The following is a 24,624-nucleotide window of genomic DNA, read 5'->3' as shown; positions in this document are numbered from 1 at the left end:
AAATGTGAATACCTAAGTTAACTAAATGTTGTGAACCTGGAAATCAGCTGGGAATCATTTAGATAAAGATCTTATTTAACAAAGAAAGAAACCAAAATCTGAAGGCCTAAAAGTATGCAACACTTAATAAAAACCTATGCAAAGAAAATGTATGAACAGATTCATGAGTCGATATTGATGATTAATTTTTCCTTAGAGTAATGTAAAGGCCCGAAGCTTATATAGTGCATTCACTGTATATTTGAGTTGAGTCTTCTTGGCTGGCAATAAAAAGCAACTCAAATGAAATGAACCCCATGAAAAATGGCCAAGTGTTTGCCAAGAAATGTTTGGTTAGGTCTTTCTCTCACATATATTTTTTTCTTTGGTTGGTTGTGTTTTTTGTTCGACCAACCAACCACCTGACCATTGAGGCGTGTACATGGCCCAACGACAACAAAAACAATAACAGCAATGATGATGGTTACAACAAATACAAGGAACAAGCAGCAACAACCACAGCATGTCAACATAAATCAAAAGACGAAGGCATCCCACAGACTGTGGGCCATAAGAAATCATTTCTAATCCCAAAAGTTTTGTACAAGGCAGCTATCAGCAGCACTCACTCTTTTTCTAGTCTCTCTCTTTTTTTGTTAGTTACCAATCTGGCATAAGGCAAAGTTAAAAAGAAGAAAGAGGAATAAAAGGCCAAACAACCAAATCACTACAACAAATTCTCTGTTACTCTTTCTTTCGTGTTCTTCGCTCTCTCTCTCTCTCTCTCTTTCTTACTCTCTCTGTGTGTATATTTGACTCACATTTACCCAAGGGGAGCACATAAATTGGACAACCAATTTAAGGCCTAAAAACCACTTTTTTTGCGTTTATTTTCGAGCCGCTCAGCTCAGCTCACTATAAATGCCGAGCAGGATACTTGCTGATCCTAGAACCTGTCAGGGATTTTCGTCTCTTATGCTTGGTTTATGGACCAAGGTAAGAACGTGCTGGCATTTCTCGTGGTTGTTTTGTTTGGATTTGAATCGTTCTGTGTAGTTTACAGCCTGATGATGGGACCCGGCTTGACACTGATAACTCTGGCAACAAGAGCGTCCTGCCGAATGCCTGCAAAACAAAATGGCCACGTGTATACTTGGCCTTAACTTGGCTTTCTGCGTTTTTCTTTTCTTTTTTTTGATTGCTGTGTTAATAGTCGTGGCGATAAGATTACTTCTGCCTTCTATCTCTTTCTAGCCGTATCTCCTGACTTTGTTTATGTGGTGTGACAATATTTTCGTGAAAATGGCCATGCAGATGGCGGCAGGGATGGCGATTAATGAGCCACAAAATGTTTTGAGCCCGGAAATGAGAAAAAAGGAAAAACCACAACACTTTGTGATAAAAAGATAAAATTAGGTAAAACTAACGAAAATCATAGGTAAAATACAATTTGTCTTTCAATTTAAAATCAAACTACGGAAATACCTCGAAGTTTTCCTCGATTTTTAGTCGCTTTTTTTCCATTTTTTTTCAAGAGTTTTATCATTCACATTTAGTTTTACACCGATAGAAATGATTAACTTTTGGTGGTTGTCACTAAATTAAACTTATAAAGTTGCTTGCCATTTTAATGTTAAGATAATAAGTTAAAATAAGGAGACTTTATTTTCCATGTTGAGCCATATTTTCCTTTGTATGGTTGCACCCTTTCTACCACTTGCGCTTCGTATGCAGTTTATGGGCTTTATTCTTGGCCCATCATAGTCACAGAGAGATAACAAGCCATGCAAGTCATAGACAAAGTTATTCATATGAGAATTTTTGCCAACTCTTTTATCCTTACCTCTTTTACAGGCATCAGAGGCACTATCTGTGTGTACATATATAAAATGAGGCCCACAAAGCACTTGCCACTTGCCAAAACAAGTCGCGCACTTTTGCTGGCTTCGTCTCAAGGATACCCAAAGCATGAAGCTGGCTACATCACTTACCATTACATATATTTGCATATGAGGATTCGTGTGTGTGTGTGTGTGTGTGTGTGTGTGTGTGTGTGTGTTTAACAGCTGATATTTAACGCTGGCATGAACCTTAAAAGCTAGAGAGGCCGTCGAACCTGGCAACCTAAAGCAGGCAAGTTGCAATGCATTTTTGGCCCCCTAGTTGGAATTTCAAGTACGCTTTCGCCTATGATTATGCTCCTTTTTCTATTCCTTTTTTTTTGGCAACCTTCATCAACATATTCATAGAGAAGAGAAGGGTAACTTCTAACAAGAAAAGAAAAATATAGAGAAAAAAACCCGTTTTGCTCTGCCTTAATTTGAGTATAATAAGTGCTCCGTTTGGGCATGATGGCGTATGATGAATATTTATAATGCAAACAGCGGCGTCTAGCAAAACCAGATGCAGAAGTAGAAGCATCTTCTTCTGAGCTAAGAAGAGAGAGAGAGAGATTGAGAGTTTTGAAAACTTTGTACAAACAAATGAAAAATGAATTTCCTGCTTATGTTTATGCTTGGCATATGCTGAAAATCCTTTCACTCTACTCCATCGGTGTGTGTGTGTGTCTCTGAGTGTGCATCAAGGCAGACAAAAGAAGAGCGTGAATAAATAAATATTACTCATACGAACTGCTGGCTCACTTATTGTTGTTGTGCAACATTGTGAAATGCCAGAGGCAAGTATTTACACCTACCTAGTGAGCACAATCAAAAGCTACATGAATGTGTGAAAAATGCATAATATGCATAAATATCTACAAGTATCTCTATTCGTGTGTGTGTGTGTGAGTGCTGAGAATCCAACAACAATGGGCAGGGGCAGCAAAATGCCGTCAGCAACAGAAACAGCTGCTGCAACTATAGCTTCCACTCATAATGATTATCCATTGAAATGGAAATATCAGCCAAGGATTTAATATAATTCTCAATGCGTAAAGTCTGCAAAACTTTTACCCAGAACTTCACTCTGGCCCAAAGATGCATCCACAACTACACACACATGCATTTCACACTCACACATACAGATGTAAATACAGATCCACTTTACCTTGAATAGAATTCAATTTAAATAGATTTCCGCTTAGGGGAAATTTAAAAAGAAATAGACTTTGTCAAGAAAAGGCAATTGTTAACACTTTTACTCGGAAAGATCGAGGGAAAGAAAGAGAGAGAATAGAACTTTGGTGTTTTTCATCTCCTGCTCCTGTAGGCAAGGCTGATTGAAAAACTACTATGTACTAACAAACCACTCTTCACAGTCAAGCAATGAGATGAATGAAAAAAGTTGAAAAAATCAACAATTTTCCCTTTAACGATCTTAAATCTATGTAGTTAAAAAATCAAATGTGTTAAAAACTTAAATACAAAAAAAAAAAAAGAATCGCATCCAGCAAACTCTTCGCAGCATCCCTGAGTTTTCCTGTATAGGATATCTTAAGAATGCTTTAGTTTTAGTTAACAACAAACGGATGGAAAAAAAAAACAAAGCTGTTCAGACAACTCAATTCGATTTTCGACTTGCCAGTCTTGCATTGGCTTTCCAATAGAAATCAACAAGAGACTCAAACAGCCTTAAGATACCCTTCACTACTTACGATAAGTCACTGTTACGTCAAGAGAAAACATTCTGAAGGTCTGTCACTCATTGAACCAAATTTTTAAATTGAATATGAATAAGAATTAATTTATTGCTGTGAGACTGAAATTTAAATCGAAATGTAGTCCAATTCAAGACTTTAACCTCTGTTGCTTAGATTAAAATTAATCAATTGATACACAACAATAACATGAGCTTAGTATTCTTTTTATTTGATCATTTTACAGGGTATACCAAATGCAAAGAACCTGTCTGATGCACAAGGGAAATGCTAAGCAAACGTGCGTGCGAAAAAGGTAATTGAAAAATAGTTACCTTTCTCCTATCCTATCCTATTCTATACTTTTTGCATTTTCCTTTCAATTTCACCCTTCGACTGCTTACTCAATTTAAACCATTTGCCTCAATTCCATTGCCAATTCAAATAGAAATTGCATTGCATTTTCTTTCACTCGTTTCTTTAGTTTCATCGAGCACGTGGACTGCATGCAATTTTAATAAAGTTATTTTGAATTTTTAATTATATTTTGGCGCCACGTAAATCACTGACCGGAAAATATTATGATGAATAAAAATCGGTTTTTTATATGCATGTGCTTAATATGAATTTGCATTTAAATGCAAATGCCCGTTGGCAAATGATTTAAGTTGGCCTCGTTGCTACCACATGCTGCGTTTTGTCGGCTGTGTGTGAGGCCAAAATCAGGGCTTTATAGAAACTGTCAGGGTAATAAAACATCATAATTAACATAGTGATAAATGACAATGCGGCGTTGTGTGTGTGTGTATGTGTGTTGGTTGTTGCATTAAGCGTGTATATGTACATATCTATATACATATGTATAGCATACTTTTGAGCGTTATGCTAATGGCTAGAAAATCTAGAGAAAGGAACGGTACAGAACAGCGAACGGGCAAAAGGAAAACGGAAAAACAGAAAAACTCAACCGCAGACTGGCATGGGTAACTTTTAATTACATTTCGCACACTGAGTGTGACATGTGCGAGTATCAGTTTGTGTGTGTATGCGTTTTTGTATGTAAGTATAGGTGTGTCCTTCCGTCTCTGTGTATTGTATGTTGCATTTGCATGAGACTGACTGTTACGAAAGCATATGAAGAAGAAGTAGAGAAAGACGAGGGGCTGTGAACGGGGGGAGGCGAGAATATAAGTAATGACTAAATGCGCACTCTGACAGTTTAACATGACAAAAATGTTACTTTTTCTTCTTCCCTTTTCATACCCAACTCACGCCCAACTTACACACCCCATACCCACCCGCTGAGCTTGATAAATGATATGAAACTGAAAAAATGCGAATCAGAAAGGAAGGAACAAAATGAAAGCACAAAACAGCCAAAACAACAAACAACCTTTCTGCTGGACACTTTCACTTGCCGCTGATGTTGCACTTAGGACCTGCTTTGAGTGAATAAACGTTGGATTTCCATCATAAATACACAACACAAATATGAATAACTATGAATGTGAATGTGAATGCGAATGCGAATATGAATGCATAAAAGTAAAAGGCAAAACAAAAAGTTCAACCATCTAACCAAAGTGAAATGAAAATAAAGCGATTCTTTTTTTCCTCTCCGAATGAAAATAAAAGTGAATAAGTACCACACATGAAGAAAAGAATCCGTATAAAAAGTGATTTTAGCTTCCATTTTGCTTAATATAAATGTACCTATATACAACCAGGTAAAGATCAAACAGGAAGAATATGGCCTCTTTTTGTTTTTTAGTTAAAGAACTTTGTCAAGTATAAGCTTCATTTTTATTTTTATTTTCTTTAGACGGTTTTTGAAAATTTTTAACCTTTTCTCTAAGTGTACACAAATATAAAAATATGAGAGCATTATTTATGACCTTTTGTGTGAGGCAAAAGCAGAGTTTTTCTTACTTTGTGGCAGCCAAAAAGATTTTTCCCGTTTCTTGAAAATTTTTGGCTTATTTCTTATGGGTTCTGCCTTTCGGAATGAAACCGCATGTAAATCCTCTACACTTAAAGTTGGGTAATTTAAAGTAAGAATAAAACATTTAATTTATTAATTGAAAAAAGTACTTGTATAATGTAATAAATCAAACATTTGCAAAACTCTTTAAAAAACAAAATATCAAAATATACTAAATGAAAATGTTTTCATCTTGTTTTGTTTGCATTTTAAAGTAAATAAATTATATTTGGCCATCAGCTTAAAAGCATATGCCCATTTGGCCAACTCCTTAATTGGTGTAGCGCATAATTAATTAACCTTTGTTTGGGTTTTTTGTTTGGTTTTTATACCATACACCCATAGGGTGAAATGGTATATTAAAGTCGCCAAAATGTATGTAACAGGCAGAAGGAAGCTTCTCCGACCCTATAAAGTATATATATTCTTGATCAGGATCAACAGCCGAGTCGATCTAGCCATGTCCGTCTGTCCGTCCGTCTGTCCGTCCGTCCGTCCGTCCGTCCGTCCGTCCGTCCGTCCGTCCGTCCGTCCGTCCGTATGAACACGCAGATCTCGGAGACTATAAGAGCTAGAGCCACCAAATTTGGTATGTATACTCGTGTAGTATGCACATGTTCAGAGTAATTTGGAATTTCGGCCACGCCCCCTTACGCCCCCAGGAATCACATAAAACTGTTTTTCTTAAAAAGTATGACAGCTAGAGACATCAAATTTAGTTTGTATACCCGATTAGTTAGTGCGCAGAAATTAACTGTTCAAACTTTTTGCCACGCCCCCTTACGCCCCCAGGAATCACACAAAACTGTTTTTCTCAAAAAGTATAATAGCTAGAGACATCAAATTTGGTTTATATGCTCGTTTAGTTAGCGCGCAGAAACTAATTGTTTAAACTTTTTGCCACGCCCCCTTCCGCCCCCGGAATTTACATAAAAGTGATTTCCTTCAAAACTATGATAGCTACCGACATCAAATTTAGTATGTAGACTAGCTTAATAGACGCGCAGATATTGGCTATTTAAACATTTTGCCACGCCCACTTCCGCCCCCGCAAATTAAACAAAACTGATTTTATCAAAAACTAACAAAGCTAAAGTCACCAAATTTAGTATGTATACTGGCATAGTATGCGCGGAGAATTTAGATATTTTCACATTTTGCCACGCCCACTTCCGCCTCCATAATTTAGAAAAAACCGATTTCCTCCTTTAGTTTTTTGACTATCGCATTTAAATTTGGCAGACTAATTTATCTTATCTATTTCTACCAAACTACCAAATTTTATTGAAATCGGACTAGAAACATGTAAAATATGCGTATGAACGTATTTTACTACGCGGTCCACAAGGCCAGAATTGGACGTTGGCTAGTAGCGGCGCTAGAGTGCTCGTGTGTTTGTAGAGTGAGCGAGATAGCACATAGTATAAGACATGTAAAAACAATTTAATAGACATACATTTGGTCTTCGAAATAAGAAATATTTGTTTCACCAGGTGTATGGTATACCCAAGTCGACGAGTCGACTTACTTGCTTCATTTGTTTTGTGCTTTTTGGTTGACCGAATAAGAGGAGAGACAAGAAATTAATGTGATTACATTTCTCTAACCAAGTGTGAGAGCCTACTTTTGGGAAAACTCATTCTATTGTTTCTGGGACTTTTAAATATTTAAAAACATTGCAAATGAAATTCTCACATTAAGCCTGAAGCCGAGTTGAGTGCCAAAGTGCTAAATGGACAGCAATTGGAGTCGGAGCAGCAGGAAATGGCAGCAACAAAGGAGGATGCAGACGAGAAGAAACTAGAGAAATGCAATTGCCGTTGGGTCTCTGACTTGGCGAAAAATTGTGAGTTTCATTGATTTTCGTTTCTCTTGCTCGCTTTCTCTTTCTCACTTTGTCAATCTCTCTCTCTCTCTCTCTCTGTCTCTCTTTCCTTCACCATTCTGGTATCCTTGGCATCCTGATGGCATGCCACGGTTGCATTTTTAATGCGCATTGCAGTGACCGGAGAGCCAACAAATATTTAATAAAAATTTAAAATTGCGCATACGATACATGTGACCAAAGCGAATGAGTGAGGTCATAGAAAACTTTTCTACTTAATTTAACTAAAAAATTGAATGCATTTAGACAAATTCATAAATTTATCTTAGAAATTGCTTATTTCTGAACAGATGCTTTAGCCATCCTTAGAGTATTAGCCGCTCGCAAAGTGAAATAGTAGATAAATTCGATGGCGCTCAGTATACTGGCACCGAGAAATAGGCCAAGCATTCCACCCATGGTGACGACAACGTCCAGACGAGTGCGCAGAGCCTGTCGTCGATATTGATCGGTTGGCCAAACTGGCATGGCCAATGTGACATTACGAGCTTTGCTACTGGAATTAAAGCTGTAAGAGGTTTTTTAAACCCACATCATCACATTAGCAATAGAAATGTTATCTCATACTCACTCTGATACCGATTCATAAATGGTTTTCAAATCACCCTCACTGCACGAGGGCAAACAATAGCATTTCTTTTTGGCCTTCTTATAGTTGAGCAACAGCTTGGCATCTGGCTTAACAATCGAATTACTTTCCAAACACAAATTTCCATTGTAATCGCAGTCGGGATAACGTGGATCTCCAAACGGATTCATGGTATACGACGAGCAATTGCAGATCTCCATTTGAAAGCGTCTGGCACAATCACTGATGCAGGCTGTGAAACTGTATGCTCTGTACACACTTGTCGCTGGCACCTCTTCGGTAAAATAACAATTTCTCGCTAGTGGATCGATTTCGTGTACATCCGGATCATTTTCCATGGCCTCCATTTGAAAATGGAGGGTTTTATGCTGCCCCGGATCACTAATACTAACTCCTACCCCAGATAATGCCGTATGCGGTATATCCTCTTCGTTGTGTAGGGTTATTTGCATTGGTCGATGAGTCAGCAATTGCATCTTTGCTATCTGTGTGGCTGGATCCAAAATCATGGGCAACCAATGCTCGGAATTTCGCCTGTTATTTTGCAACGAATTGAGCATAAAACATCGTCCGAAAGGTGTGATCAATGGGAGAAAATATTTGCAACAGTCGAATATCTTATTGGATAGCTTACACTCGATAAACATATCTGTGCAGTTGGCTCCAAACTATGAATAAATCAATCTATTAAATATAAAAGAGTAATAGGAATATGTCTTACCATAAGGACCATTTTTCTATAATCATTTCTCGGGCATTTTGAACATTCGTCGCACTTCTCGTACGGATAGCAGTGTGATTTGATTGTCCCCTCGTGATATTGATAGGGGAAGAACATTAGGGATATATACGTTTCCACATCATAATTGTATTCACCATTTTCATCGGTGCCAAGACTGCAAGTACTCATTAAAATTTATGTTTTTCTCATTTAATTTGTTATCATACCCTTTGACATATTCTACAACATCTCGACCCAGATCATATTTATACACAATTTCACAGACACTCACTGTGGGAAATTTCCATTTGGCGAACGGAGGTAAACTCTCATAGACAATGCTTACAGCACGTATCGGGAAATCGCGTTGGTATTCGCTTATTAAATGATAGCAGCCCATGGCCGAAAGTAAGACACACAGTAACCAGAATATCCTTTCCGTTGGATGCAAACTGCGTGGGTTGGTGTGATAGGAATGAAGTAAAGGTTAAAGATTATTTTCATAATTATAAAACAACCAAAATAAAATGGAAAAACAAGTTTACTTGTGATTGGCTATATAGTTAAAGCCGGCCAAGGTGCAATTGCTGCAGTAATCTTTTAAGTAGGCTACAAATTTCCAGGCCATGACGGTCTTGGTTCGCTGGTCAGCAGCAATAAGTCTTGTCGTTTCCTCGTTCCCTTTGTTTGACTTGCTCATAATAATGCTTGGTTGGATAGTTGGTAACTCGTTCTGGTTTTCCTTCTCACCGTGGTCGTTCAATAAGCCGATCGCCAGGCAACTGTTTCGGCTACACATTAAGGACAGGCCATTTAAATGGTCTGTAGCTTGCACACGACACCCACTCTCACTCACTCCCTCACACACACACGCACACTCACACTATGTGTGTAAATTTGTTTGCCGCCATTGCAAAGTATTTCCAAGGTGCCTGTGAACCCAGCCCACCGACGTGGTTCTGCATGTGAAAAGCCTTTAATTGGTATTTGCTTTGTACAGGTGTCGCAATGCGGATTTAAGCTTACCCAAACACACATACAGACGCTTATAAATATATATATTGAAACATACATACACTCAAATATGCAAAATAGTCCAAATGCATAGGATTAAAGTTTTGTTTCAAGATCAAGTTCTCTAAAAGTGGGTCAATTTTTATTATTAACAAAATATATAATTTATTACCTGTAGCCAAATCTCACCCACTTCCTAAGTATTTCTAGCCCACCTAGTTTAACTCACTAATGGTTGCTTGGCTGTTTAAAGAACACAGTAATATAAAACTAACACTGAAGTATCAAGTAAAGTAAGGTAAAATGCAGTCCAATGTTTTAGAAACACCTACACAAGTATATGCCAAGCCATATCAAAAAAGGACACGTAGATGTCCGCTTATGACTTAGTAAATTAGTTCAAAACTACGGCTTTAGAAGAGTATTTCAAGGAGGAGTTTTTTGAAGTCTAAAATCTCACAAATCAAGAAGAAGTATTAGCAAAAAGTAGTTATAATTAATTAAGTTAGGCTTCTTGAATTTATTATTTCAAAAGAAGAACACATTCAAATCGTTTTACCTATAAATTTAAATTAAATTTAATCCCTTTTTTAAACTCAGTTTTTAGACCAAAAGACTCGTTTGAAGTTGTTAATCCAAGATGTTGCCACTATAAGTTGTATATATAAGTTGGTATATATTCTATTATCCTCCTCTGTCACGCCCATGTACGTACACATACCCATGGATATGCATAAATTGTAGACAACATGTTTTTGGTGCTTAGAACTTGACGCTAAATTAGAATTATGCAATTACGGCTCATTTGCGTTGCAGTGAATTGTTGTTGTTGTTGATGTTGTTGTTGTTTCAGCCTGGAAAAACACTTAAAAACAATTAGAGTGCTCATTGAAATTTGAGCTGGCAACATGACTGAGCAAATAGGAGACACGTAGAAATGAATTAGAGAGAGAGAGAGAGAGTGAGAGGGAGAGAGAGCGAGAAAACTAATGGGAACATTTTAATTATTTATGCGTCTAAACATGCAGGAAAATTTTCGTAATCGCACAGCACACGGCAAATTTAGTGGAAAACAATGAGCCATGACATGCCATGCCATTTGCCATGATTCATTTGGGTATGAAATCAGTGCGGAATTCGTTATGGTTAGCCAAAGTCCAGTCCACAGTGCATATTCAATTGAAGTGTGGTTTTGTGGTTTTTAACACTAATCCACATTCAAGACATAAACTTTGGCCAAACTGAAGCATGTATGTAGTAGTAAAAAAACATTTACCTAATTGATATTCTATTCTCTGCCAGCCTTTTTTATTAAAGTATTCAAGTATTAAATTCAATGGGATACAAAACAACACGTTGAAGTTATTTTAGCACTAACATCTTTTAATTTGTGCAATTTTTATCAATATTTCCAATCGACATGACAGAGGCCAGCAAGCAAAAAAAAAAAACCTTTTAGCATTTCAAACATAAGAAAACTTCAATTTTACAACTCAATTCTTTCCTGTTGCCATTAGGAAAGAATTTTTATTACGAACAGCAATTTCTTGCGGCTTGTCTTCATTTTATTCATTTATTTTATCAATATTCAAGTAAAAATAATGCATTTTAATTGACTTGCTTTTATGAAAAAGTTACTTACTTAAGCTGCTTAAGTTGCCATTCCTCTCACACTTTGTATTAACTAGAAGATTACAATGCCATTTGCAGGATATAACAAGGATTACATGGAGGCATTTGATTAGCCAAGTTATTTCCATGTCTTTATCTATATTTTTCTTACTTCAAATCATTGGTGTTAACTATAAAAGATCAATTTTTAAAGGTAAATATATATTACTTTGTAAATGATTATTGCTGATCAAAGTTAGTTAGAGTATACAAACGTCAGCCTGATTCAAGATTTTAAATCAATGTTTTCGTAGCTAACTTAATTCTATTTAATTGTTTAGGGAGTTCAGCTTTGTTTTCTCTTTTTTTTATTGTTTAGTTAGTTTTGACTTTCGGGGTTTTGGTATTTGTTATGTGCGTGGCAATAGAAAAATTGCAGGTGTAACGATAAAATGTCAACTGCAGCGAAGCCGTAACCAATAACATCCATTGACAACGGCAACAACTAAACAAACGACAAGGCAATTTAAATACTGGACAAAACAGAATATTCAACAAACATGTGTATTGAATGGCGGAATTCGGTAGCCGATAGATACTTGCTGCAGAAAAAAAGGAGTGAGTGTCAGTGGATGGGGCTGATGGGGGGTGGCTTGGAGGTAGGTGTTAAGAGTTGACATCGACACACAATTAACTTCAAAATACTTGAAGCCATGTTGAGTGTCAATTAGCTGAAAACTGCTTGGCGACACGTCGCATACAAAGTTGTTCATCTAAAATATCAGAGTACATACATACAAACATGAATATCTGCATATAATTATTTGTATAGATGCGAATATCTTGCAGTTGGTTCAATTAATTGCGTATGCCAAATGAGTTTAAAGATTATATTTAGATAATGATAATGTAGGCAACATTGAGCGAATACCAACTAATAAGTTGGAATAAGTAGTTAACTAATTTCTGCCAAAACGATAAGTGAATTAAGTATTTAAAGGCATTATTCTCTCTATTTTAAAATAAACTCAACAAGAGTCAATAAAAATCTTTATTTTTGGAAATAAAAAAAGGTTCATTCCAATCGATTATGAAGTCCTTGTGCTTATGTAGGCCCATTTTGCCTCAAGCAAATATGGATTTGCCCATCTTAACTTTTGAAATGCCATTAAAGACAGCCGTGGCAGCGGCGACAGCCTCTGACATTCATTCAATATATGTATGTATGTGTGTGTGTGTGTGTGTGTGTAAACACATACGTGCTTTAACTTTTACATTTTGTTTAAATAAATATGCATAGAATATATTGAAAAACTTTTGCCTCTTAGAGCCTTCAACTCTCAGCCATTAAAATGTGACTTTTTTGCCATTGAATTGAACTCACATAAAGAATCACACAGCCAATTCGGGCAGAGCAAAAAAAAAAAAACTTTAAATTGAAAATCAATACAAACCAACCAAAATAATATAAGGTAGACCAAAAAACCAAATTGAGCAAAATAAATAAAAACGAACAAAAAACAAAATTATTAAACACGAATTGCCCAAATATAATATGCAGACCACAAAACAATAAAAGTGGACAACCAAAATAAATAAAAATCAAACACAGAAAAAAAAAAACAACAAACAAAAAACCTCATGTTCAAGTGCCACGCTTTTGTGTAAGTGAAGAGGCGGTGGGGGGGCGTGACGAACACAAAATGTTTTTACTTTTGCATGGGCCAACAAAAATAATGCATAAAAAAGCAAAAACCAATGTAAATGCGTCCAAGAGTCGACCGAAAGTTATCCTCTATTAAGTGATGATATGATATGAAATGAATTTTAGTACTAATTTCAATTCTAATGTCTCATGATGTCAACAACATCAGTTTTAGTTACAAAGGTCATTGAATAATAAGGATCTATCTATCAATCTTTATCTTTCAACTGCCAATTTCGAAACTGATTTCAAGAATCCCAAAACATCCATTTGAGCCTATTTATATGGGGTATGATAAGGGAGACAAATTATTGTAAGGTCTGAACACATAAACAATTGGCTGAATGGCATTAATGTTTGTACTCAGCGGGTACTATTTTCCATAGGATTCTGCGACAACTACAATAAATATATGCAAACGTTTAAAGCCTTAAAGTAAGCAAAGACACAAGAAGACAAAACAAATGCAAAAACAATAAAAAACCAATAACAATGCCATAATCATAACAGCAAACCAGACAGGCCACAATGTTGCTGCCGGAAAGAGTACTAACAGCGGCAACTACCACCAGCAGCAGCAACAACAGTGGCAAATCGGCAACAGTTGCTGCAAATATCAGCAATAAAACTTGTAACAATTATCATTTGAAAGTGCATTGTTCCAGTTGTTGCTGTTGTTGTTGCTGCTGCTGTTGTCAGAGATGCGGTGAACTCAAGTAGCTGCAATTGCAGCTCGTGCCAAACCACAGCAACACAAGAGCACCAGCAACAGAAACATTGTCTACGTCAGCTGCTTGGGAAATTAATATGCATAAACTGCTGCAATTGCAATTTGTTGTTGAAGAAAACAATGAGAAGTGACGCCAGAAAACAAAATAAAAAGAAGAAAAAAAAAACAAAGAAGAAATATTTTACATATTGCCGCATAAATCTTGCTGCAATAATCACTGAAGAATATTAATTAGATGTGAGTGTGGGCAATAGATAAGGAACGTGCGGGTGAAGAGTGAAACCTAAGTATTTGCTTAATATAGAGCAGCAGTCAGACGTAATGAGTTATAGAAATTGTCTTTTTTGACAAGGCTTATTAAATGATAAACGACCTTAGAGACGCAGGCACACAAAATGCAGTCACAAAATGCGGTTTGCATACCAAATAAACAGGGTTGGAGTTGGAGATCGATATGAGGCCACCATTAGACAATACTTGAGACTTGTAAGCCATGAAGAAATTATTCGATTGAATTCTGATTAAAGTATGTAATGCAAATATCTGGAGAACACTCAACTTATCTAAATATAGATACTAAAAGCTTGTTCCGCGATTGCTGATCAATTTATATAAGAGAAGCCAAATTGTATCAAATTATTATCCTTCAGGGTATCAAATACTTTCCAAATGCACAATTGCAAATAATCGAAGGCAATTCTATGTGGAGTCTTTACACTTAATGAATATTGACAAAGAATTTTATTAATTAATGTGGGTAACCAAATTTAATATTTAATTCATTTTAGTCATCATTTACGGCAAGTAAACTCAAGTTTGATTTCAATTTCTAACTTTTACTTTACAAATTTACGTAAGTACTTTTCCTTAAAGCCACACACACACAAACACATCATTAAAGGCCAGCAGGCAATTAGACCAAAAATCTGTATGCATTTGTATCTACTTCTTTCCCCGCTTCTATCTCTCCCGTTCTCAGGGTCTTGATGGTTTTGCTCTCTTTTAATAATGCAACCACATAAATCTTTTCATTAAATTTCAATTAATCAACATAGCTTCCTCTCACATATACACACACACACAGACAGTCACCCACACAAACGCACTTTCAGAATGCAATACAAAATGATGACTGTGTTTGGTGGGAAACGTAGGGTGGGGTAGGGTAGGGATTCCAGCAAACGTTAGGGTAGATGTAGACCCAATCCAAGTTATTTGTCACCATTTCTGGCTTGGCAGAGAACCAAACAGAACGTTCTGTTTATGTTGCACTTACAACAAAATTTGCCACGCCTTCAGCTCACATGGCTTGGGAATCGGTTAGCCAACCTACCTATTCTCATTTGCTCTAGTTGCATATCCATCCGAGCAGGTAATAACATTGCCGGATAGTGGACAAACACCTTAGAGATGACGGCGTGAGTTTTGACCAAAAGGTTTTGATAGATCAAATACTATTTTAAAATTAAAAACACTATTTGAAAAACCCATAATTAGAATATTTGTAGAAAAACTATTTTCAAATAAAAACTGACACGATTTCATTTCTTACGTAATATAGGATTTCCATACGATTTTCTGACCACAAAATTCAGGCTCTAAGCCCGAATTCACATTTTCAACCACGACACACAAGCACAAGTGCCACGGCAACACTTTAGTCCAGGCAAATGGCAGGAAAATGCAGAAATGTGGGCGTGTCATGGCATGGGCAGGTGCATGGCATGGGCGTGACTCTGTTTGTGCTTCTGCTAGGCAATTAACAAGCAATAAAAGAGCCCAGAGAGCCAGAGAGTTGATAAATGTTTTGTCGCACAACAAAAGTGCAGCTCAACATGCAATTAACAAAAAGATTTCCACACGCCCAATTAAATTCACTTCAAGCCTTTTCAATCGCTTTCTATCTATCTATCTATCTATCTTTCTCACTGATTGATTTCACGTCTTTCGCTTGAACTTTTTGAATGCACTTGCACTTTGAATGCCAAATGAGGCGGAGGAGTTACTCAACACCTGAACCAGAGACCCGAGCTTGTTTTATGAATGAAAACTGAGTCAACTGGTGCTAATGCTGCAGTGTGGGTGGCCTAACATGAAATGCAAATTACAAGCAACAACAAAGCAAAGGCAAAAACAAAAAAATAAGAGGAAAAAAACCAGTGTTACACGACTTTACGAGTCGCATTCATTGACTGCAAATCGAAACGTGCCCCAGCGTCAACGTCAGCTCAACAAACGCCAACGCCAACGGCGAAGCCAAATCCAATGCAAACGCCAACGCTGACGCCAATGGCAATTACCAGGTGACTGCTAACTGGCAAGGTTATGGCTCTGAATCTGCTTGCTGCCACGCAAATGTTTGGCATGCCAAAAAACTTGCCAATTTTTCCGTTTCCCTTGTATTTTTTGTTCTTTTCGTTTCGCATTACGCATAGGCAAAAGAGCAGCTGAAAAACGAAAGAAAAACTCCATCGGTTGGGTTTTTTCTCCTGTGCCAGCAAATTTTTGCATTATTGAGTGTGAAAAATTTATAAATTTTCGAGTCCCAGCATCTGGCCCTTCCAAAAATGTTGGGAATATGCCACTCACCTAGTACAATGGGACTAAATGGAGCAAACTACCAGATATCCGATTTGGGGCAGACGTCAGAATGAATGGCTCTGTACTAGACTTAGTGGAAGAAAATTGAACGTAAATAGCTTTGGATTTGAGAAGCTTCATAGCAATTAATACTTAACATCTCTTGGAAGCTTCAATTTTCAATCTTCATCAAATTTCGATTGCTTCAGGGTAAGTATTACAATCAATTTAATAGAGCACTTGATCACCCACAATCAACCACTGTACACAAAAAGCGAATCGCTGGCATTTGAGTCAACAGTTTAAAATAATGGCCATCACGAGGAGGCTGCCACCTTACCCCCGTCCACACCCACCATAAGAACCTTTTGGCCGTTCAGTGCTAAATGTCACACGCACATAAGCGAAATTATGAGAAGCATTTTAACGACTGATATGCGCCAGGCCGATATGGACCAACAACGGGGCAGACAAGCGGCGGCAGAGGCAGAGAGCAGGCCGTAAAACCATAAAAAACAACGCGAAATTGAAAGCGTACTCCACCAGTCCTTCCCCCAGGCACAACAAGCCCGCCCCTCTATAAAGAGAACAAACGCATGGCCGATGTACGTGAGATTGCGCTCCTGTTAATTGGTAAAAATTGGGCAACCTCCTCAACTTCAACCTCCTCGCTTCATAAGTATTTATGCGATAATGCGTAAATTTTTCTTTTATGAAAAAAGAAAGCAACGAAAAAACAAAAAGGCAAAAAACGAAAGGAAAAAAAATGAAAATCATTTACTTTGCGGGTCGTAAAGTTTCTCTGGCTCTCGGTGCAATCGCCTGGAAGTTGATTTAATGAAGATTTCTACCCAAAAATGGCGTCTGACATGTGGGGCTATATCTAAATGAAAATTTGAGCTGGAGCTACTTGAGAGGGACCACGAGCACGTGCTCCAACGATTGAGATCTCATTGAATGTTTGCTACCCTTGACATGACGAACAATTTTTAAAGTTAAAATGTTGTTTGTGAATAATGAAAATTTCATAAATTTAGAAAAGGCGGGAAACTAAATCCGAAAACAGGTCTCTGAATTTCTCTGAATGTTGAATAGAAAGGACATCTAGTCTACAGGAAAACCCAAAGAAGTTCAATAATTAAGGGAAGATTTCTTTAAGTTCTTACTGATTACTGTTCTATTATCTTCTAGGTCTGTTTAAAAGTGATAAAATCAAGGATTAAATTGCTAAAGTTCTATTGGCATTATTCAGTAACCGAGATCGTAAGTTAGGTAGACGACAACGAAATATAGGATTTCATTTCCTAAACATAATGCAGCTAACAGGATGACGATTTCTACATACATATGTACAAGCTTATATAAATACTTAAAACGTATTAAAACTTTGCCATTAACATACCTGATAGTTAGTGACTTTATCTTAATGTTGTGACAAAAGTGAAATATAAAATCGGCTACTAAGAACGTTTTAAATTTCATCAAGCCAAAGACCAAATAACAATGCAAGAATTTTTGATGATTTTATGGAATTGTTTTTTAATGCAATTTATAAAACAATTTCAAAGCATTCTATGATACATGCAATTTTCTTTATAGTTGAGAGTTTTGCTTAACTCTGTCTTGTTTCATTTGGGTGCATTCAACTTTTGGCCAAAACTAAAAACAAGATGGCGCTATTTGGCCTAAATGCGTGTGCGAGACTGTGTGTATATGTGTGTGTATGTGTGTGTATGTGTGTATATGTAGCCTTAAGGCACACAAACTTAAATTTCAGCTATTTGCATGTACAAGAGTTGAAATTATGTTATAATTTTACCAGGCAACTAAAAACAAAAACTTTATCAGTGATAACACTCAAATTTGCATGGTTTATCTAATATATGTGTGTGTGTGTGTGTGTGTGTGTGAGAAATGCTTTTAGTGTGACATGCAAAAATAAAATATTTTTTGATGTTAAAACGATAAAAGAGGATACAAAACTATCAAATATCCTGAAAAGTTTAGTTTCGCTAGAAAAACGACGGCTGAAATGGCATTCTAGTATGTGTACCCAACTATGAAAGTGAATTGCATCATCTATAAAACAATTTTAATTAGAAAGCAGAAACAGTTTATAGAGAAATTTGAGTTATTTTATATTTGTCTTCTAGAATCCTTGGTTCTTATCCTTGGGTTTTGCTCGTTTTTGGCAAAGGACTATAAAATTTCTCTATAAATTAGATAAGAGCAAGAGATATTAGCGGCGTGGGCAAATTGGTGGCTTGGTGCCCTGTCATAACCCTAAACTACAGTCTAACCTGTCCAAGTAATTAGACAATTCGCTAATTGTCCAAGATTTGAACTTAAGCGAAGTCCTTGAGCCACTTGCAAGTTTTTGCCACTTGTAAGTTATTGTTATATAAAGGTTAATGCGACTTTGTTGCCGTTGCCGTTGTCGTTGTCGTTGCCATTGCCGTTATCCTTGTGCATTCCATATCTACGTACATATATCCTTTTCATTCTCTTACCCTCCTCCTAATCCAACAAAATGCCAACATCTGGTTTATAATTGCAATTGCTATTATTTCATGTTATTGCTGTTGCACTTCAAAGATGCAAGTATCCTTCTTCTCCTTTTATTTTTTTTGTTTTCCTGACAACTTTAATTTTAAACTTTAGCTTTTATCTTTGTTTCGGTGCTTGACTGATTAAAACAAAAAAAAATATATGTGTATGAAGAAAACATCGCAAAATAAAGCAGAAAAGCTAAAGAAAATGCCAAAACGAAGCAACCAGAGCGAAAAATGAAAATGCAAAACTTTTTATATGCTGTGACAAATTTTTTAGCAGATAAAGCTCAAAGAAACTTGTGGGAAAATTTTATTTTTTAGGGGCATGCAGCATGGCGCAGCCAGACCGCTCTTTGCTTCTTAGCCCACTTGCGTGGCCTTAACGTTAAATTAAGAAATTTCAGCTAGAACTAATGCCCCGCCATTAGTCAAATGTCAGAAAATCATTTGCCAAGCAGGTAGAGAGAGAAAACTGAAACAGAAGAAAATTGAAACACAGAACAGCAAGCGATGGCTACAATTTTTGCAATTTATATTGGTTTGTTGGTCTTCTAGAACTGTTCTTACATAAGTCCTGTCACTTTCCTTGAGAGAAAGCATCCTTCACTCACCTTTTATCCCATTCTCATGCATTGTCGGCAGTTCATTAAGTCAAATATTGCAAATAAATGTTATGTTGTATGTTAAATTTGCATTTTGTTTCACTATTTGGTTACCTAGTGTTAATTGAACATTCTTTTGGCTGGTGCTGGAGGCTAAATTTTCTGGAGTTTTTTGATAGACCGCTTAAATTTTTAGCTATTTTGTTGGGCATTCCGTATACGCCCCGTTGCACAGCCGAATTTCAAACCTTTTTGCAAAAAACACACGAATTTTGCGATCCAAGGGGTTAGAGGTAGCCACATCACACCACAAACAGCAACCACAAAGCGTCGTCATTGTCATACTGTGAGTTATGAGCCACCGTGTTTCGTGTGTCGTGTGTTTTGTGTGTGTTGTGTGCTGTTGGCTTCTGTCGTTTTGGCTAATTGTGGCTCTGGGCCTGTGTTTTTCCATTTTGTCTGTGTTTTTGTTTTTTCTCCCTCTGAACATAAATTTGTTGCAATTAATTGAAGCCACAAATATGATTTGCTATGAAATAGAAACATCAATCTGATTCGGTTTGACGTTGAGGTTTCGTTTCGTTTTTGATTTTGATTTTGATTTTTCGTCTTGATTTATATTACACTAATTGATTTATTGACAGATTTTCTGCTCTTCTCTCACTCTTGGCCAAGTGTCTGAAGTTTGTCGCTTCGCTACGCGGCCATTTAAGGCATATTTTATTTCATTTTGGCGCCTTATTTGATTAACGTTCGATTTTCACAATTTATGGAAACTTCATTAAAACAAAAAAAAACGAAAAAAAACCCCACCAAACAGAAACACACCAACATTGAGGCAAGACAAGTGGCTAAGGGGAGCTCAGTTGAGTGGCTGTTGCACGTGCAGCATGCGAAAAATGTTAATAAAGTTTTTCCTTCGCTTTCCACCGTTTTCGCACATATACATACGCACCAACACCTGTCCTCCCTAGCCCATTCCATTCCCACTTCGTGGTAGGGACGTGGCGTCGCCATCTTCATCATCGCCGCCATTTTTCATTTCAAATTGAATTCATTTGCTGTGGGGGCGTGTCTATGTGTATGTTTGTGTGTGTGCATTTTCCGGTCTATGCCTGGGCTTTTTGCTTATTCCGCGAACGTGTTGACTTGTGTTTTATTTATGTTTTAATTTTTTATTTATATATGTATTTATATTCCCTTTTTTGTATTTCCTTCAACACAAATGGAAAAAAGGAAATGGCATATCGATAACTACAAATTTGATGGGCATATATTAAAATTAAAATTGTATTAAAATTTCACGAGTTATAGGTATCTAAAGAAGAATTGATAAACGTAAGAATTGATACTCTTACTTTTGGGGGATAAAGTGCATCTTCCTTTTCTGTCCATTACTCCTTCCTATACCATTTTTTTATTAGATCTACCTTAAATACTGCTCATTAAGTTCATCTTTTATTTTATTTCCTACCTCTTTTATATACTCATCTTTCTGATCTTAACCATTTACTTTATGTTTGCGATAACTTTCTCTTTCCTTTGTTATTGACATCTGATACTTAAAGGACTTGGATGGGCCTTTGTTTCATTTGATATGCCATTTATATATGTACGTAGCTTTTGTGTGATGCAACCGGGCATCTGTCCAAGATGTCTTGACTGTAAGCTACATTTCAAAATGCCAGTTAACATTATTTAAATTGCAGATTTTCTCATTGAATTTGTCGAAATACTTTGGGTGTATAATTTTGAGGCTTTTGAGTTTTTTTTTCGACTACCGCACACACAATGCCGCTGAAAAATTGCATAAAATTTCAAATTGTTTTTTAGTATTTTATTTTCTGTTGTTTTTTTGTGAGCTGTCAACATGCTTTGCCTATTGCATGTCTGAGACTCTTGTCAGCCAAAAACAAAACCAAAAAACAACAAAAAAACAAACACAGGCAGAAACTTTTTTGTCAGCAACATTTGTCAGAAGTGTCGTATGTTCTGTCATCTAGACAGAAGAGGCTTCTTAAAAGTCTTTGGGTGAGGTCTTTAATGGAGGGAAGAAATAATAAATATATGCAATATATCTATCTATGTATATGTAACCCCCCTCCCACCCAACAAAAAAATACGCTCTTTTGCGGGTAAATTGCACAACTGTTTAACGAATACGAAATGCATTTCGCATTTGCATAAAGGAAAGGTAAATGTAAAACGAGTGACAGACAAACGAGCCTATGGCCTACACCTGACCAACTTATATCAAAGTTGGCTGCCACGCCTACCTGGTTGTCAGCATCTTGGCCTTCCGCCTGCTGCCTGCTGCCTGGCCAGTCAATAGACCAAAAAGATATTTTATCTCACTGTTTGGCTGGCTAGCTAACTGACTGGCTGCTGTTGGCTGGCCAAATGATTTTGCTAAACGTTTTCAAATTGACATTTTGACATTTTTGGCATGGCAAAGGCAGGGCAACAGCTGAGGATGCGACAGTTAGACGGACTGACAAGGATGTATGGACAGGCGGATAGACAAGTTGAAAGCCAGATTATTTACATACATACATAAAAGTTAAATTGAAAAACGATGAGAGACAGAGAGCAAAGTGCAGGAAAAGTTCTTGCATATATGTATATGTAAGTGTGTACATATGTATTTAAACAACGTTTAGTAGCTACGATAACGACTCAAACTGTGGGTGGCATGGCAAGCAAAAGTCAATTGTATAACATGGACATCTCCATAACAAAGTGAGACCGACTTAAAGTTCAAATTTTGACTTCATTAAGTCGTGTGAAAAAACAAACACCCAAAAAAAGAGAAACAATGACACCACTTGTGTTATATATTGGGGCACAGTGGTCGCAAAAGTATATAAATATTGCGAAAATATTCACAATGAGCTTAAATTTCTTTTAAGTATTCATTCATAATGGAAATATCTTATCTTATCTTACATTCAACTTATCTAATCACACTTAACTTACAGACTATAATGATCTCATATATGCTTGGGAGATTTTTAACATTTAAAGACTTTTTCAAATAGTTTTCTGAATCCTAACCCACTGTAGAACCCTGGGAAATGTCAGGCTGATGATCTGGTCGTGGTGGTACAGTTGCCATTGACCAAATTAGCATTTTAAACACCTCTTACTTTTATTTTTTTGAGATGGAAAGCGAAAACTGTTTTGTCATTTGGTGGTGGCTTCCATGCTCCCATGGAGGAACTTTTTACAATTCTCCTCCCTGCTTCCTACCGTTTGCCATCTGCTTAGGTAAGCGACGCGTGTGTTGCCTTTTATGGCCAGGACCAAGCAGAAGCAACTTTTTGGCTATCAGTCGACAAGTAAAACCAAATCGAAGACAGAGTCGTGTTGCGGTTTTTGGTTTTTTGTTTTGGTTTTTTTTTTTTTTTGGCTACCTCACTTTATATGGCCAATCAAACTTTCAATTAACACAACCCAAGACACTGGCAGCGCATCCTCAGCTGGGTCTGTTCACGCTCCATGACCAAAGTTGGGCGTACAAAGCAGCATTAATTGCAATTGCAATTGCAATTGTTGTTGTTGTTGCTGTTGCTATTACTGTGGTGGTGGGGACAGGATCTTTTGAATCTTTGTATCGGTGAGGCAACGTTATTAACACCAAATTAATCAAACAAGCGTTTGACAGCTGAGTGATTTGTGTCGTGGCCAGCGATGTGAATTAAACTTTGGCGCCATGATCCAGACTGCTGCAAAATATGTTTTGTTTTGTCTCTCTCTCTCTCTGTCTCTCTTTTCTAATTATGAAGACAACTTTGAGTTAGTCCACCACTCCCACTTGTTTGCATGGCGGCCAGCACCAGCAGCAGCAGCAGCAGCAATTGAAGTAGAAATCTTGTTAAACGACCAATCGCAAATGCCTGCTTAAGTCTTAGTGGCGGCTTTTCCGTCTTTGATGTTAGTTTAGTTTGTATTTGATTTTTGTATTGCATTTTGTTGTTTCTTTTTTTTCGTTTTAAACGCTTGCTGACGGCTATATGTTGGGCACACCCATAAATCTTCCGCCATCTGACTGAAGAGACTCTGAGACTGACGATGCATGTCATTAAAAATCGTTGCTATAATTTGGCTTTAATTGGCTTGACGCGGAGAGTCGCGGCGCGTCGCGTGCCCGCCCCGGAACTGAATTTCTCGCTGCTAGCAGTGGGTTGTGTGCCACATATTAAGTAAACATGAGCATAATGGCAATTTACACTCACAGGCAGACACACACGCACACACACACACACACTCGTACAGAGTGTGGCAATTAACATGACATGTGCCGTACACTCTGGCCTGATTGGAATTGGGATTGTGCCACGGCAACGATTGGCATGAACCGCAAAGCTCAGTTGACAACGCTTAAAGACCTCGACAGAGCAGCAGGTGAAAAGTAAAACAGAAAATTTGCATGGACGTAGCTAAAATGCATTCAAGAGAACAGAAAGAACAAACTAAAGTGAAGTTGGCTAAAGACTGTTATAGATTGGGGCTATAAACGAAAACTTTCCGAATCCATTTAAACCGTTTACCCTTGAGCCTTTACCTTATAAGTTTAATAAATAGTTAATATTTATGTATTACAGTTTTAAGTACCCCTTTGCCTTTTTATTTTCGCACTACGCTCATGCATAATCATATGTAGGCTTTAATGATTAAAAGCGAATTTTTAAATACCCTAAATAATGATAATGAAAACATTTTAATTAGATGTCCTTTTTATGACAAAACAAAAGAAATAAGTGTTTCAATTTGCATAAATTAGTCTAAAAATATTTAAGATCTACTTATGAGTGGGCTAGTTAGTTGTTCTAATTAAAAGAAATGCAGTTTTTTTATTATTTTGTTTTTTGGAAGTAGTTCCTTTTTAAGGTATTTGGCCAAGCATGTGACAACGGTGAGTCAAATGGATTTTCTCTTCTTGCTTAGAGGCCATAACTTAAGTCCCTGGTTTAATTTTAATTATTGCGATTTGTGCGTGTGCCACAGCCATATAAAGCACATATATTTGTATGTACATACATACAACAAACATCCTCTGTTCTCTCCGGCTCCTGACTAATTTGCCAACAACATGACA

At 36.9% G+C, this 24,624-nt stretch overlaps 1 protein-coding gene across 1 annotated transcript; it reads right to left on the bottom strand.

Moving 5' to 3' along the window:
- Positions 1-7,698: 7,698 nt before the first annotated feature.
- Positions 7,699-9,360, bottom strand: ppk15 (pickpocket 15). Its single transcript, XM_068296594.1, has 5 exons — positions 9,278-9,360; positions 8,960-9,184; positions 8,733-8,907; positions 7,994-8,679; positions 7,699-7,930 (listed from the first exon to the last, which is right to left on the bottom strand). The coding sequence occupies exons 1-5, from the start codon at positions 9,358-9,360 to the stop codon at positions 7,699-7,701; spliced, it is 1,401 nt and encodes a 466-aa protein (XP_068152695.1).
- Between the last annotated feature and the right edge of the window lie 15,264 nt (positions 9,361-24,624).

The sequence above is a fragment of the Drosophila tropicalis genome, unplaced genomic scaffold (assembly GCF_018151085.1).
Source record: "Drosophila tropicalis isolate 14030-0801.00 unplaced genomic scaffold, ASM1815108v1 contig_859, whole genome shotgun sequence".
NCBI lineage: Eukaryota > Metazoa > Arthropoda > Insecta > Diptera > Drosophilidae > Drosophila > Drosophila tropicalis.
The sequence above is the reverse complement of the archived record's forward strand: the minus strand, read 5'-3'. Positions and strand labels throughout refer to the sequence as shown.